The following is a 17,495-nucleotide window of genomic DNA, read 5'->3' as shown; positions in this document are numbered from 1 at the left end:
GGGGTAGTCCTCACCCATTAGACTAGTTTTTTGGGTTATGTAGGCCTAGGACCTTAAGTTATGGCTCTGGTTGGGCCTATGGTGGAGAATGCCCAATGTGACCTGGATGGCCCACGGTTCGTGGGCCGGGCTGCACACTTTAACAAGTTTCCTCTTAATCATGTAGCAATGTAAATTATCGTTTTTCATAAATAAGATGGAAGGTAGAGTTGGCTCTACCTTCTTATGTGTGAAAAAAAATATTTCAGGTCTTTTCTCATTGTTTGCTTGTTAGTTTATCAACCACAGTAAAAACTTAGCTAGGGTCTGTTCGGAAGAGCTGGCTGCTGCAGCGCTGCGGCTGCACAGCACAGCCAACCAGCAGCTGCAACTAGCCAATAGTAGCTACAACCTATAGGTGTTAAAGCTAGCAAAGTATGCAGCCGAACGGATTGGCTGTACAGCACAGCCAAACAGCTGTAAAAATTGACCTACCGAACAGGCCCTTAAATTTTGGAGTTCTTTCATCATAATCTATTTTACAGCATTAACTTCCCACAACTTTTTTTTTTCAATAGTTTTCTACAGTTTTTCAACCATAAACCATTAGAGTTGGCCATTCTCAACTCTTATAAAATTTTGGTATCAGAGTTGTGTGCAATTAAAGGTGGATGAATTCAATTTAGCTGATCGATCGACCGCGCCTTCATACTCTCAGACACGGCTCTGCTTTGAGAAAGCGGAGCTTAACACTTTCACGTGGCTAGCTAGCCTGCAGCCATAAACCATGGCCGGATATTAGCACATCAAGTTACCATGCAGCCTGGAAAATATTAGCACATCAAGTTACCCCATATATCTTGGACGATATGCAAGTGTCGGACGGAAAGCACCATCACGCAAACAAGCTGGAGTAAGAAACGAACCGGCGCTATTCCCCTTCAGTCTTGACGTTCAATTAGCAGACATGCTGTGTTCGTGTACAGAGGTTGGGAACACATGCTTAGTACGTGATTAATTAAGTATTAGCTAATTTTTTTTTTCAAAAATAGATCAATATAATTTTCTTCAAGCAACTTTCGTATACAAACTTTTTGAAAAAAAACACCGTTTAACAGTTTGAAAAACGTGCGCGTGGAATATGAGGGAGGGGTTGGGAACCCAGTGATCTAAACACAGTACACAAGCATCAATCCTTGCCTGAACTAGGACTCAAAGCAAACATTTATGTAGCTATAGCTAGCTACTAGCTACTATGGATCAAACGTTAACGTGTGTTGTCTCTCTCTATATATACACATATGTTTATATGCATGCTTGTGATATCCGGCCATTGCTGCAAGAAGACTACGAGCAAGCAGTATAGCTAGCTAGGAAGCTAGCGTCGTTGTTGCCCGGCCGGCGCCGGAGAAGAAGGAGAAGGAGAAGGCGGAGGTAGGTCGAGATCAATGGCGGAGGCGATCGTGGGGCCGCTGGTGGGGAGGCTGCAGGAGCTGGCGCTGGGGCAGGCGCGGGCGCTGGTGGGGGTGAACGCCGACATCCAGAAGCTCAAGGACAAGCTCATGTGGCTGCAGGCCTTCCTCCGGGAGGCCGACGCCAAGCGCCGCGCCGTCTCCGACGAGGTCACCAAGGTGTGGGTGCTGCAGACGCGGGACGCCGTCTTCGACGCCGAGGACGCGCTCGACCATTACTATCTCCAGTTGGACAAGTCCAGGTATGTCACATTATTAGTACTACTGTATACTACCTCCATTTTTTTAAGTAACATTTGATTATTTGTTTTATTAAAATCTTTTAGTATGAATATGTAAAAGTATAAGTTATTAAGGTTCACTACACTGGCCAAGGTCACCTGTGACGGGCCCAAACCCTCATCTTTGACGGCTTTAGGCTTGGTCAGTGATCAGTGGTCACTGGTGAGTCCAGTCACCTTTGACGGGTGGCCGGCCGTCAGAGGTGACACCCACCTCTGACGGGCAAGTTACTAGAAGGCCGTCAGAGGTGTTGGTCTCCGCTTGCCTAGGGCGAGTTGGGACCCGTCACAGGTGACTCATCTCTGACGGCCCTTTAAATAAAGACCGTCAGAGGTGATGGTCTCCGTAGTTAAAAGCTGTCACAGGCGATCTACCTGTGATGGCCCCAAAAGTAAAGGCCCGTCACAGTAGGTCACCTCTGACGGGCCTTTATTTGGTAGTCCGTCACAGGTGATGTTACCTTTGACGGATTTTTGTTCCGACCCGTCACTGATGAGTTAATTCCAGAAAAAAATAAATGCTAAATATTGGCCTGCCTCAGGATTTGCTAGCCATGCCCTCTGAAACACAGATACATCACAGATATATTCTAGTCACCCCCTCCCCCCCACAATATAACATCACAGATCCATCTCAAACATCACATATCCCCAACAACACAAATCCTTATAAAAAATTCATCCATTCCATTCATCATTCACATATGCAGTTCAAATGCCACAATTTTGCACAGCAAAATCACACCCCTTGAAAGCCACAATTTTGGTCGTTGCTCATATAACCGCATATATACTTACGAAATGGATTAAAGCCATAATGTCCTCGACCTCCACAACCTGTCAATAAGGAAAAAAAAGGAGAAAACAGATGAATAGTACAACGTAAATAGTAGTTGATCAAATTTGATGACACTTTAGTAAACTACCATAAATATTGCACATATGAAAGTAAATTACATTGCACTCCATAAAAACATTTTTTTTACATCACAAGAAATTATGAAAACATCTTTTGTACATCACAATAAATTATCTAGCCAAGTTCATGAGTCTATTTGACGTGAAAACGTCCTTTCTTGTTCATTATTTCTGCCAGAATGAAGGCGCACACTTCGCCTCTGATAGCGGGGGGGTTGATGGGTGAGATCTTGAGGCCAGCTCTACCTTTCTGTTTAATAAACAAGATGTTAGCACTTTTTGAATAGCAATGTTGGTATTGAAATGAGCTTATTCGCCATTAGCAACAACCTCAGGGTCGAAATCTTTCACCTCTCTTAGTAGTGTTGACATGTTGTGGCACATGTGGAAACCACATTGGTCTCCGATCTGTTGTGCGCATGCGAACTTGGTGTCATGGTAAAGTTCGTCCTTGCCCTCCTTGTGCCTACCACCCTTTTCTACATATGGGCCCCAAGCCATATTTAAGGCCTTGGTGATTTCACTGAAATCATAATCTTTGGACTTATTGGAGTTAAGGTAGGTAACCCTACTCCACTTAGGTACGATGACTAGGAGAATCCAATGTCGCCTGTGCAGTGGTTATGTAGCGTTAGTACTAAGAACCTTAACTTCAAAAATAGTATACACGAAGGGTATTGGCCTCTTACTCTTGGTTGTGTGCGCACATGATATACTCCTTGTCTTGATGGGCTCATAAACATCGGTTGACATAGTCAACCACCTCAGTGAAGCTCTGTTGTAAATTAACCTCGTTCACCATGGATGGATCAAGGAACCCAACCTGATTACCAAGGCGACGGCTCTCGATCCAACACAACCTTAAAACATTTACGTATTAGAACTAATTTAATTAGGAGATATAGTCCAATCATATCACAAGTATAGAAGGTATGCACTTACAAGGTGTAGCATTTTAGAAGACCAGTGTCCAACTTCCGGATCCTGAAAAGGTCGAAGAGGTCATCAAAGCCTATAGTTATATAGGCAGGCGACGATAGGAACGGCTGGTGGTCGTGATGTCCAACTATGGATGACTCCCTCATTTTCCGCTTGGCATTGCTTAGCTCCATGTATTGCTTATGTAGCTCTCGGCAAGCAATACCCATCACGGCTAACACATTGTCCTCCACCAATGGCATGCCTAGCTCAAATTGGGCTGGCGCCCTCACGACCTTACCCGCTTTGCTCAACGGCATCGACGTCGCAGCCTTGCCCCTTTTTGGCTCCGACGCCAACTCCCCGACCTTTCCCTTGCCGCGTCCACGCTTCTTACCTTTGACAAGTGGTGGGGAGCTATCGGCCTTTATTGTGGTCTTTATTGGAGCCAAGCTTTGAGCTATATCTGCCAAGTCCATATCAGCTCCACCAGGAGAATGAGGTACTGACAATGCCGGTCCACGGGGAGCCTCAATTGATAGCTTAGATTGGGAGGTGTAAGCTCCGTCGGTCGACTTGGACGAGGAGTCATCTTCACAACCATGTCTTCTTTGGGCCATTGTATGAACGTCTTGCGCGCATCGCCCAAAGTCATGATTTCATCATTGGGGGGCACGAGCAGCGGATAGCCTGACCAGGTGTCCTTTACTGTATCGATGGACACCTTGGCATATCCAGCTAGCAGGTCCGCGCCGTGGACCTTGTAACCGAGGGCTTGAAAGCCATGCCCTCAGCGACTTCAGGAGCGAAAGTTGGGTGGACTCTCGCTAGTAGGACACACTGTGCTGCGCCCTGCATAAGGTGAAAGTTTGAATTTAATATTGAAACGTGTAAAGGTTTTTTATTAGATATGGATCGGATAACAACAATTACCTCGATGTGGTCCACTGCAGCTAGTGGTGCGATCGGGAGACCAGGGGCCGGCACCTCTGTGGATGCACAACTACTCCTATGCTGTGACGGACTCGCGTCATGTTGTGCATGAGGAGTTGGATGCACAGCAGGTGTTGCGACTCGGGGTATATTCATGTCGGCGAGGACCTTATTAACCCTTTCTTCCACTCTTGCATTCATGCTAGCTTCTAGTTCTTGAATGACCTCAACCTTAAGTTCGGCCTTCAAACGAGCGTCCCTCTCTTCCTTGGAGACTTTCCGTTTCTTGTATTGGGAGCTGTACTGAGGGAGTCCATGCTTCCAGGGCACATCGCTACCAATTCCGCGAGTCCGGCTAGGATGTTCTTTGGTTCCGAGCGCCTTTGTGAGGATGTCATCTTCGCGCCTCTTCGGCGCGGACTCAACCTCGCTTTGTGAAGCTTGTTCAGCAACCAAGCCCAACTAGAAAAGAAAATAGTCGTTTATATGAACTTGTACTTTATACGAACGGAAATTAGTTAGGTTAAGTAGTGAACTCACCAGTTCCTGATAGACGGCGGCATCACTTTTGTTCTCAAATGTGACAGAGCCGTCCGGGTTGACCTTACCCCTTGCCCGCGCCCAGTTGCGAGCTCTTTGTTCAGGGATGTCTGAAAACGGTGCAGGGACATTCGCTGCTGCAGCGGCTGCATCTTCATGGGCCCATATTGCCTCCTTGCCGATGTACCCTGCGGTGCCTAGCCGATGCGGGTGCTCATTCCGCTGTTGCAGTAGACGATGTGCCTCGCTTGATTCCCTAAACTCTTGGGTGTTCTTGAGAGAGCAGAATTCCTCCCACACCGCTTCGGTTATTTGAGGGTTCATCGAACGGCGTATGATTGCCGGACGGGTTGACAAACTCGGTGAAGAGCTTAGACTTCCAATTCTTCCAAGCTTTGCCCATCTTTTGGAATGCCTTCCGCTTGAGCCTATCATTTGCAGCGTGCGCTCCAGCGTGCGCTTGTCGATGGTGTCACGCCACCGCCGGCACACGAGCCGGCACCGTCGCAAGGAGCTCGTCGGGAGCTGCGATAGGATGACCACCAGAACATCCGTCGAGAAGTCGACGCCCACATTCTCCATTGCGGGGGGTTTCCTCGGCAGCATCGTTGTCCTCACCATGATCCGTTCAAACTACTAGTGCACATTGAAGCTGGTGGGTACTGGTGGTTTTAGTCAAAGGGTATTTTAGTCATTAAGAGAAAATTCAATACAGCAAACGGATGTCAACTAACAGCGCATGGACGGCGAGGGCACACAATAGAGGTTAAAGAAAATACGATGGTATATTATTGAACTTGACAAAGTGAGTGGTAGATTGTAGAAGTACGATAAACTTAGTGGTACTGAGTGGATTCTCTCTTTTTTCATCTCCCTCCACTATCTTAATAGTACGACATTCCTAAACTCAAATGTAAATAGGAGGAGAATTATACCAATAGGAATGCCTTCTTTCCATCTTTCTTTCATTATCTTAAGGGATGCCAATGCCGAAACTGTTTCACCATATATTCTTCAGATGATTGATGCGGTTACTTGTAGCTTCAAATGGCCTCGCACGGTCCATCATGACAAAGCCTTCACTCGCCCTTGATCACCAGATTTGGTTCTTCGGTGCCAAGCCCCTTGCTTGCCCTTGACCGTCGCATGGTCCATCGTAACCAAGCATCGCTTGCCCTTCACTGTCTTGCCATAGTAGCCACTTCATATCTCATATCTTCAATATCTTCACTTTGTCATCATTGGCATCTTTAGGTGTAATGAGATCACTTGAGCAACAATACCTTTGCAATCCTTGGGACCTATTTCTCTCATTCAACTCAATAAAATTATTATATGAATAAATAATGAGTACTAATCAACACCACAAGTGTCATATACTCGAATGTATACTCAAATGTAAAGATCCCAATTAAATAAAAGTGAATCACTTGGATCAAGTACATGCATAACTAAGGTATAGTATTTACTCCCCCTAAATGTATGCATACGAAATATTTGTGTGAAGCAAGAGTATGTATAACAAGATATGAAACATTGAGAGCTTATCCTATATAAGAATAGAAGACATTTATCAAATATAGACATTAAAATAAAAACATACCTTCATCATCTCCATGTTCTCAATGTAAAGAGACTAAACAAGATATGGCTCAAACAAAACATTAGTCTCACATGCTTATGTAATCACATGAAAATATCAATATGTGAACAGAGAGAAAGAGTCATACATGGCTTGATCTCTATTTATTTCATCTTTGTGATTTAGGTCCACCATCAATGAACGTTTCTATCTCAACTTATATGATGTCTGGGAATCACTTCTCACATATTCCGTTTTCATATCCATATGAGACTAGTAGACAAAGAAATGCTTATAATTAACAATATTAGTCTCATGTAATTGGATTTATCATTAATCACCAAAACCAAATTAATGGCACATAAACTTTCACAAACTCCAATTGTACTAAATTTGGACTCCCTCCAAATTTAAACTTCTCATCCTATACGCACACAATATCTCCATCGTATGCCATATGGAATCTCCAACAACCACGTGCATTGATCTTTAGCCTAAGCATCCTGCAAGATACTCCGATTGTCAGGACATCATCTTCTCCCAAGTTAACTCCTGATCCATCTCCGGCAACGCTCTCTCGAGGCGTCAAGACTCACCTACACATGAATCTAACACGAAACCATATCCGAATACAAGTTCTCTCCAACTTGACTCAACATTAGCATACAACAGTATTACATACGCATAGAAATCATCTAGAAGTCATAAACATGAATTATCCACGAGTATCCAAATAAATAACCCGAAACCGAAACCGACACAGAGTTGGTCAGTCAAACCGCAGGCTGACCAGTCTGACCGCGCACATAACATCGGTCTGACCGGTCCCGTCAGACAAAAATCCCTGTTTACCACTTGAAAACATTGTTCACAATCATCCCGGTCTAACCGGTGCCAAAACCACTTCCCCAATAATCTCCATATATCAAAACAAATAATCTCAGATGTCAATTGTTCATTAGGAAATAAGAATCAAACACACTTTGATTTTACACTTGCAACCACAAAGTTTAGCCAATAAGTAGATGTGAGTCTCAAAAGTTTAATGAAACATTCATATCTTAATTAGGGTAAACTTTGGCAACAAAATCAGCAATCCTTTGTTTTACCAATAAGTTCCATAGAATATTTTTCCTTAAGTTTTAGTACAACTATAGTTTAGTTTAGCTTTGTATGTATTTATATGATACTTATACATATGCTTTTGGTCTATCTAGATTATAAATTTTTTTATTTTAGCAACTATTACTTAGCGGGGATTTGCGTCGAAAGTAGAGATCAATTGTCAGTACTGGTCTAATGGTCTTAAAAAAAGGATCAACCACTTGATTAATAGATGATCTAATAATGAATAATGCTTCTATGCTTCAACAAAGTTGAATATATGGTCTTGTTTTGAGATATCTGCTCTTGATGGTCTGGTTTTAAAAAAAAATTGCTCTAATAGTTTTATGTACATGTATTCAGGTACCCAATGTGGATTCGTCCCACTGCAAAACTTGTCACGACCTTTACAACACAGGCACACATTCGACACAAGCTGTCTAGGAAAATAAAAGCAATCAATTCAAGGCTTGAGGACATCATTGAAAACAAACATAAATACAAGATCGAGGAGGCAAACACGAAGACAACTGGGACATGGAAAGCTTCTACATCAATATCTTACACCCATAAAAAATTGTAAGTAGACAGAAGTACCTTTTGCAATATTTATCTACATGTATTAGATCTCTAGTATTATTTGGATTTGGTTCTTTGATTATTCTTCTGTAGAAATAAAGGCTTAGCTATTCCAACTTCAAGTTTCAAAATTGTGGAACTTTATCTTTTAGTTACATTAAAATCAGAAACATGGAGTTCAATAGAAAGCACTTGAATTCCAAGATTAAGTTTGAGAATAAAAAAAATCAAATTATTGTACTTCAAATATAAAGATTTTAAATCTCATTTAGCAAATGGTATTCCTGTGTTGGTGCTTTTTCTGACCAACATGGGTTCGCCTAAAAATTTACGGTGTTAACAGGGTCGCCAGCCACCTCGGAGTAGAAAAGCTCTTAACAAAGATGGGTTTAGAAAAGAATAAAACTAACTAGCGGAACTGATTCAGAGATCAAACCAACGTCTAGGCTGATTTAGATCGATTTGAAAATAACAACCAGTCTCATGGGTGAAACGGAAGGTTTACGAGGCAAACCTTCAAAGGGTATTGCACTCTCGCAGTGAAGGCGGATGATATATGGCGCAAATCGACAAAGATGGATGAAACTATAGGATAAAGTAAAAATACATGGCTGAGAAGTAAATGTAAAAGAACGATTCGATGGATGGTGGTCAGGGGTTTAGAATCGAACCATCCGTTGCCCTTATGAAGAGGTTGGTCTTGTCTCCGTAGGGCCTTCTCCACATCCTATTAGGCTTAGAGAATAATTTGGACTATAGAAACCTTGGAACAAAATAAGGAAACTGATAACCCACAAATTGGGCTCGAAGTCGAATCTGCTGGTATGACCGGCCACATACCGTCGGTCAAATTGGGCCCACACCATCGGTCTAATCAACCCTATGGCAGGGCTCAAACCAGCTTCATATAGCAAACCGGGTCTTTTCTATATATGGCTGTGTTTTCTTATTTTCAATGTTTGGTGTCTAATTTAGGTGTTAACACTTTTATAGGGAGTTTTTCGTAATGTAGGAATAAGTCTAAACCCCACTATCAAGTTTATCTAGAAGCACTACTCAACTTATATAGTGGACATAATTAACACTTCATCTTTTGAAACCATTCATTTCTACAGTTACATCTCACTAATCACCTAAAGCTTAACATATAAGCATAGTAATTATTAACCTAACCTAAAGCTTAACTTACAAATATACCACATCAACCTACTAAGCACATGTAACTCAACATGCAACCATAGCAATTAATTATTAATATGTCCTAAACTTAAAATACAAGTAGACCATATCATAATATTTCAATCAAAATCCACCCATCATTTCTACTATATTCAACATATATTCCTCCATATGTCCCGCTGCAAAGCATGGTGCGTCATCAAAACCCAAACCGTGGTTTTTCTCTATGGGGTGCTGACAAAATTTAGTTAAGAAAAATATTTTGTCGTATCTATATTTTTAGATATACATCTAATTTCTAATCTAATTATTGCTCTATTAAATAATTAAACCAACAATTCATGATCCATAATGCCTATATTTTAAACTAAAATAAGACTTGTATAAAATAAAATAGAAAAGTATAAAAAATATCAATAGGGATTGAATTAAATTAATTAGAGAGACTCTAATAAATTTGTAAAAAATAGTTATTACTTTTCAAAAATTGGAACAACCATTGTATGTTCCATTGCCATAACCATGTTTAAGTGCTTAGATATTAATGGTCTTCCATCTATCCTATACCCTGGAATTATGAGTTTCTCCAATTATTGCATATATAAGATATACTAAGGTAGCAAGATGTAGAAGTACGTAGTTGGTTAAAAAGTTATATATATGCTACTATTAACATTATATTTAGAACTCATGTTGACTAGGTATATTTTAAAAAAATGAATTATAAATCACATATATAACAGTGAAACGAGGTATACAATATATATCTCCTATGTATTTATTGAAACACTCTTTCTAGAAAATAAAGAAGATTATTGATAATTGCTTATAGTAATAAATTAAATATTATATAGTTCAAAACTTACAAATATCTTGTAAAAAAATTATCTAAGCAATGTCCACGAAGAAAATTTTTATAGAAATAGTACTTTTCAAACATAGCAGGTGTCATCTGATTGATATTCCACCTTACAAGTTACTCAAGCGTAACTTACATTACATTCTCGTGCGAATGCGTGGGCTACCTTCCTAGTTGTTTACATGGCCAACAGGTTAGCCCAATTTTTCAAGCCAACCAACAATACCCTTATGTGTTTGTTTTCAAGCTAACTTCTTAAAAAAAAAAGATTGGCTGAATTCGTTATTAGGCCAATTCCGTCCTAGTTTGCATGACCTGGTAAAATCACACTAGGTTGTTAGCTAGTCTAGTTTTCATTCCTTTTTTAGGGGTGGGAGAGGGGGGGGTTGATTGGGGTACAAATTAAACCCATTTTCATACTTAGGCTGTGTTCGTAACTTGGGGTTGGGAACCCATCTCCTCCACATGGAAAAGGAAGCAGTCCATTAGCACATGATTAATTAAGTATTAGCTAATTTTTTTTACAAATGAATTAATTTGATTTTTTAAGCAACTTTCGTATTGAAACTTTTTGCAAAAAACAAACCGTTTAGTAGTTTGAAAAGCGTACGCGTGAAAAACGAGGGAGAGGGGTTGGGAACCCAGAGCACCGAACACAGCCTTAGGGGTAAACAAAACACCTACTATAATACATCAAGTGGTTGTAGACTTTTTCCTTTAAGGAACCCACGAGGCTCTACACCTAATAGTTTCATGTTTTCAGATCTCTTTGAAATATTTGAAAGGTACAAAGAGATACTGCTACTTACAAGTCAGAAGGCAAAGAAAAAAATTAACTCTTTTAGTGAACTACATTTGTGGCACAACTAGGATATAGTTATCACTTATTAAAATTATACGTACTATTACTGATAATAACGGTATACTTATGATTTGACCACAGGGAATATTTGCATGAGTCAGACGTGCCGATTCATGTGGAAGAGCGAAAAAAACTAGAGAAAGTCCTTCTTACTACACCTGAAGATCTACATGGCAAAGAACACAATCCAGTCATAATCTCTGTGTTTGGAAAAAGTGGTGTTGGCAAGACAACTCTTGTGAGAAAAATATTTAAAGAAATAGGTAAGCAGAAGCAGTTCGACATTCAAACCATGGAGTGTTTTGCACCTTACCTATCCGCTACCAATATCTTACAACAAATTGTTCAACAACTAACAAAAGACAACAAGAATTGCCCTAGAAATATGGTCCTCAAAATGTTAGAAGAGGAATTAAAAGAACAAAAGTATTTGTTGGTGATAGATGGTGAAGTTAGTGGTACTGAACTGAACAACATTTTGAGTACACTCCCGATTGGTCATGCGGGTAGTAGAATAGTTCATATCACAGAAAGTAAGCCAGAGGAGCCACCTAGCAACTATCATCATGTCACCATTGAGTTGAAAACAATTGACAAAAGTATATCCAAGAAGATGTTCCTACACCATATGGAAGTACAAAATCTAGACCTTGAAAACCATGAGGATGATATTTTTCAAATTACTGGAGGGTTACCACTTGCAATTGCTCTTTTATCAGGTCTTATGAAAACCAAGGAGTCCCCTGGTGAGTGGCAGAAGGTATTTGAATATCTTAAGTCCAAGCAATCAAAACAAATTGATGATATGCTCTCAATTTGCTTTGATGATCTTCCACATGAGCTAAAATGTTGCTTCCTGTATCTTGCTGCATTTCCAGCCAATGTTACCATTGAGGCACGCAGCCTAGTGTCTATGTGGGTAGCTGAGGGATTTCTAAGGTCAAAAGTTGGCAAGTCAATGGAGGACATTGGCTACTTCTACTTGAAAGAGTTGTCGGCTAGGAATCTAGTCAGTCTGGTTCAAATGGACGATGATTCCAATGTTAGCAATATGACTGTTACCATCCAAAACAAAGTCCATGAATTTTTGCAGTTTGAAGCACATGAGGCAAGCTTCCTAGAGGTACATAGTGGTGATGATATCCCCACATTGACAAGTGCTCGTCGTCTCTCCTTGCAGAATTACACTGATAAATATGCTGTTCTAGCAAATCCATTGCCGAAGCTACGATCCATCTTCTCCTAGTTTGAGCAAGAGCCTAAAGAGGAATTGGAGACCATGACAAAAAGCATCCAAGCATATGTATGTTGTTCCCCTCAACAAGGTACTATAGCTTCTATGCAGAAGAAGAATATCAAATCTCACATAAAAGAACTATTGCATGGATCTGAGTTCCTCCGTGTTATCAATATACAAGGCATTGAGATAGGTAACAGGTTGACACGTGCAATAGGCAAAGCCGTTCACCTCCAATACCTTGGAATCACTTCTTGCTCACTTGAAAACATCCCATCATCCATAGGAAATCTTACAAGCCTTCAAACATTGGATGTAAGGGAAACTAATGTCCGGAAGCTCCCAAAGGCATTTTGGATGATCAAGACACTAAGGCATGTGTTTGGTTTTATCCTCAAATTACCCAAGCAAACTGTCAATTTGAAGCAGCTACATACACTTGATTCCATAGAACTTGAAGATTTTGAGCAAGGCTTGGATAATACACTTGGAGAGATGATCCATCTTGAGGGCTTAGTTATTTGGAATATCTCAAATGGTAATGTCGAAGCTCTGTTAAGTGCTCTAAGAAAGCTTGAGAGCCTTAAGACTCTGAACTTACAAGGTAACAATATTACATCAAGTGTATTCACCACCTTGTTCTTGCGTCGCCTCAAGTTTATGGTTCTAGACGGGGAGTTGGACTTTTCATCTGATCAACTGAATAATGGGTTAGCCCTCCCTAATCTGACTATGCTTACATTGAGGGAAACAAAAGTAACTCAGGAGTTTATTAACAAGCTAGCAAAGCTTCCCTCTCTTGTCACACTTGCGTTGTGTCTAGGATCCTACAAGGATCAGGAACTTGTCTTCTTTTCTAATAAATTTCGATGTCTAAAGAAGCTCAAGGTTGACGTGGAGAAATTGAAGAAAGTAGAAATAAAGTTGAGTATGCTTCCCAAACTCAAAAAATTAGAAATCCGGACACATGACAGTCATCACTATCAAGAGCATGAAGTAACTCATCAGGAACACGAACAGAAGACAGTGATCTCTTGGAAAAAGGAAAATGCTATTCAAGTTGAATGATGAAGCCCCTCTGATGAGATGTCACTTCTCCTACTATGCATGGCTAGACTCCGTTATCTGTTATGACATGCTTGTTCTTTCTTGTGTTTCCGCCTATACCTCTCTAATTAATATATCCATAGTGTTGTCTATGTATGGATTGATTGTAATATTTGTCTAACCCAGGTGCGGTCGGTGTTGTCGTGTGTATATATAGTAAGCTTGTGTAATAATGTGGTAAAAACTGTGATGATTACTCTGCCTCAAGTTCATGCATAATTATACTTAGCTAATGTGGGTTACTAAAACAACAATTGAAAGTTGTACGGCTAGTCCCTTAAGCATACCAAGAATGTAAAAATGCCATGTGTGTTCTTTTAGCTGAGCGAGCGTGAACAACGGCGTCATCAAGCATTGGCTTTGCTTCTCTTTACTGTGCGCTACCCAAAATTTGGTCATGTAGAGACATAAAAATTAAAAACAAAATACTCCTTTTCTCCTCAAAACAGAGAGAGAAAAGATGTATAGTATTTCTAATGCTTCTAACATCAAATTTATAGTATTGGCCCAAATGCCCATGCCGCAAGCGCAACGACAAACACACCCATCAATGCTTAGTCTGATGAGTCAAATCTAGCGGCACCGCCTCACACCCCAGCCCGCACCATATCTACATGACGACAATCAGCAAAACGCCTCAACAATGGAGGGCAGATCTCATCCAATTGATCTCGTTCATTTGTGCTGCACAGCAGGATGGATGCACGAATGCACGTGATCGATTGGTCAAGGTGCCATCAAGGAGATGGGGGCATACGTGACATGACCCGACGACGTACGACAGTCGGCCGGTTCACTAAGAGAGGCTATCTGCAATGACGCCAAGCGTAAGCGGACAAAATAGAACCAAATTTAAAACTATTTTATCACAAAATTACAGATTTTATAACTTTAAATAGATAATAGTACTATGATCTAACTCTAGAATATGTAGTTCTTTGATAACTTCATCACTAAATCTGTATTGTTGTGATACATATTTTTAAATCTGTAGTTTTGTGATCATTTGAGCCAAGTATCTATATTTTGTGAAATTTACTCTTTTATCTACGTACAATCATCATTGGTATACAATAGATTTACATTTAGATTGATATATAAAACCTTATCATTTAACAAAATAGTCCTGTAATAAATAAATGTATTATCAGTCTCTTCAGCACCTGCATGGAGGACAAGTTGATTCTGCCTTCAGCACAGCACCCGTAGAGCAGCTGACGAAACGGAATATTTGTTGGTCCCACTTGGCATTGGGCCACCCATGCCCACAAATCCATGACGCTGGGCCTTCCCCATTCCTCGTGGGCCCAAGCACAGAGCAGTTTGGGCCTTACAAGCAGGCCCGCCACAAACTTTCGTTTTTGGCCTGCCTAACTTAGCAGTAGTAGGTCCCCCTGACACGACGAGCTGACGTCTCGGTGCACCTGATCGTGTTGCCGCCGCAGCCGTCGCGTTGCCATGACACAGCGTGCGGCGGCGGCCATGGAGATGGAGCTCCTCCGCCTGCAGGCAGCTGCTCGCCGGCGAGATGAACTGCGCGACGCGGTCCATGAGCTCCACGGCGCTGGGGCGCGCCGGCCGGTACAGGTGGAAGCAGTGGTCCTCGCCCTCCGACTCCACCAGCGTCACCTCGCGCCCGCCGCCGCGAAGCTGGGCGGCGTACCGGCGGCCGCGCTCACTCAGGACGTCCTTCTCGGCGACGGCGACCAGCGCGCGGCGGCATGGAAGCGACGACACGTCCTCGGCGGGGGGGTCGATCCGCGGGTCGTCGTTGCCGGCGGCGCCGCCCGTCACGTACGGCCAGAGCGCGTCCAGCCTGCCCGGCGCGAGCATCGGCGGCTCGTCGTCGCGCCAGCCGGCCGCCGCCGCCTCCTCCGACGGCAGCCACCGCGCGCCCCAGAAGCATGGCTGCAGCAGCGCCACTCCCTCGATGTCGACGTCGTCGCCGTCGGGGCCGGCGGCCCGCGCGGCCACGTTGTGCGCGATGGTGGCGCCGGCGCTCTCGCCGGCGAGGAACAGCCGCGTGGGGTCCGCGTAGCACGCCACCCAGGGGTCGGCGAGCGACGCCGCCCACCGGAGCGCGGCCCACCCGTCGGCGAACGCCGCGGGCAAGGGGTGCTCCGGCGCGAGGCGGTACTCCACGGAGACGACGAGCGCCCCGGCGCGCGCCGCCAGCGACGCCGCGTACCGGTGGAACAGCCGCCCGAACGCGCTCCCCGTGACGAAGGCGCCGCCGTGGAAGTATAGAACCAACGGAAGCCTCCTCCCTTCGCCGCCGCCGCCGGGAAGGAACAGACGCGCCGACGCGCCGGTATCCTCGTCGACGACCACGTCCCTCGTCGCGACGCCGTCCCTAGTAGCCGGCCGCACCGCCGCCGACGTCGCCGTGCCGTCGTCGTGGGACGCCGCCACGGCGGCGGTGCTGCGCACGAGCCGCTCAATGTGGCCGCCCTCGTACACGCGCAGGAACGGGTAGAGGTCGACGGCGACACGGCCGCCGCCGCCGCCGCCAATGGCCGGAGATGATCTAGGCGCCATGCATGCACGTTACGTCGCACGAATATGCTTGCGAAAGCTGCATGCAAAGTGTGCTACTTATACTGTGCTGCGGTGGTGGGCTTACCGGGTCGTCTAAATGTTCAACGAGTCATGCGTGCCAATGTGCGCGTCAGCCGTGGCGCACACAGTCGGGGGCTCAAATCACATACTTTATTGCCTACAAAATTTCGAGAAGTTTTTTGAGGGGAAAATCTCGAGAAGTTCAAAGCAGCCATCGGTTGCAAACAAGATAGCAGCAGAGAGTTTGGAATTTGATGAGTATCAACACTTCACGAGCGTAGAATTCTAAACGCATGCATGCATGCCGTCAATTTTACGAACAAAAAAGGTTAAAAAGAATGTCGCAGCTTGGGCCTAAAAGTTATTTTCTATCCAAACCATCGAGCGATATGCATGCATCCTTTTCTGCAGGAACATGCGTGTACAATATTGTTTTGTTCACATCGTCGATCGGTCAGCTTTTTACAAGCAAAGGAATTTACAAGTTAATTTTAGCCTGTGAAAGAAGGGCCGACTGATTTCAAAAAGAGGGGTAAAAACAAAAGCGATTGAACAAGCTTTCAAAGTGTCAATTTCCATCAAATGTGGATATATTATGAGAGATAGAGTTATTGCCCGAATCCATGGGGATATGAGTATATGACCTAATCTTGACATGTCTTCTAATTTAAGTTATCTATAAGCTCACTACATATTATCATGAGGTAAAATAATATACTTTTCCCCCATCTTGTTATATACCTTTCTCTTCTTCATTTACTCTCTTCTCTGTTCCATAAAAGCATAGTATTCTTCTCTGTTTTCCCCTGTTCTCTCCTCCTATGTATATATGCATAGACACAAATATGGCATGACATAAACAAAAGCTATAAGCGATTTACACGGCATCATGAAATGATAAGAATATACAATGCACTACTGCACCAGAAACGCCCTTGTTGATGATTCTTTATTGCGACAGCATATAGAGCTCCTAGAATAATGCGATATATATCTCGCACCAGGTAAATCCTTAACCCTTCCTTCTCTTACTAATACTACGTAATGTTCTTGTAAACTATCGACAATACCAGGTATATAAGCAGTGATTTTAAACCTAGAAGTTAATCGTACTCTAGCAACTTTACGTAAGAGCATAAGAGCATGTACAAATATAAAGTTCAATATTAGTTTCTTAGTTAATATATATCACTTAGAAACCATCCTCATACAATAGTGAGACAATAAGATCTCTTAACTATTGTTACCCCAAAATAATTTTTTTACCCTTATTTCCTTTTCTTCTTCCCCTGCAACAATTTTTTTTTAATAAATGTTAAGAGTCGACTCTGAACCGTTGCATAGAAACGACGGTTCCCTTTTCACCCCCCCCCACTACTAGAAAAA

General features: G+C 42.8%; 1 protein-coding gene and 1 pseudogene across 1 annotated transcript; one reads left to right on the top strand and one right to left on the bottom strand.

The window, feature by feature from the left end:
* Positions 1-1,427: 1,427 nt before the first annotated feature.
* LOC127778298 (putative disease resistance RPP13-like protein 2) lies at positions 1,428-13,511 on the top strand (annotated as a pseudogene).
* Positions 13,512-14,346: 835 nt separating this feature from the next.
* On the bottom strand, positions 14,347-16,088 carry LOC127780246 (probable carboxylesterase 2). The gene is made up of 2 exons (XM_052307172.1): positions 14,975-16,088; positions 14,347-14,360 (listed from the first exon to the last, which is right to left on the bottom strand). The coding sequence occupies exons 1-2, from the start codon at positions 16,086-16,088 to the stop codon at positions 14,347-14,349; spliced, it is 1,128 nt and encodes a 375-aa protein (XP_052163132.1).
* Between the last annotated feature and the right edge of the window lie 1,407 nt (positions 16,089-17,495).

Source organism: Oryza glaberrima, chromosome 7 (assembly GCF_000147395.1).
Source record: "Oryza glaberrima chromosome 7, OglaRS2, whole genome shotgun sequence".
NCBI lineage: Eukaryota > Viridiplantae > Streptophyta > Magnoliopsida > Poales > Poaceae > Oryza > Oryza glaberrima.
Note: the sequence above shows the minus strand (reverse complement) of the source record. Positions and strands in the feature narration are given on the sequence as shown.

Coding starts and splice junctions, on each gene's coding strand:
- LOC127780246 (XM_052307172.1), bottom strand. CDS start 16,088: ATGGCGCCTAGATCATCTCCGGCCATTGGCGGCGGCGGCGGCGGCCGT.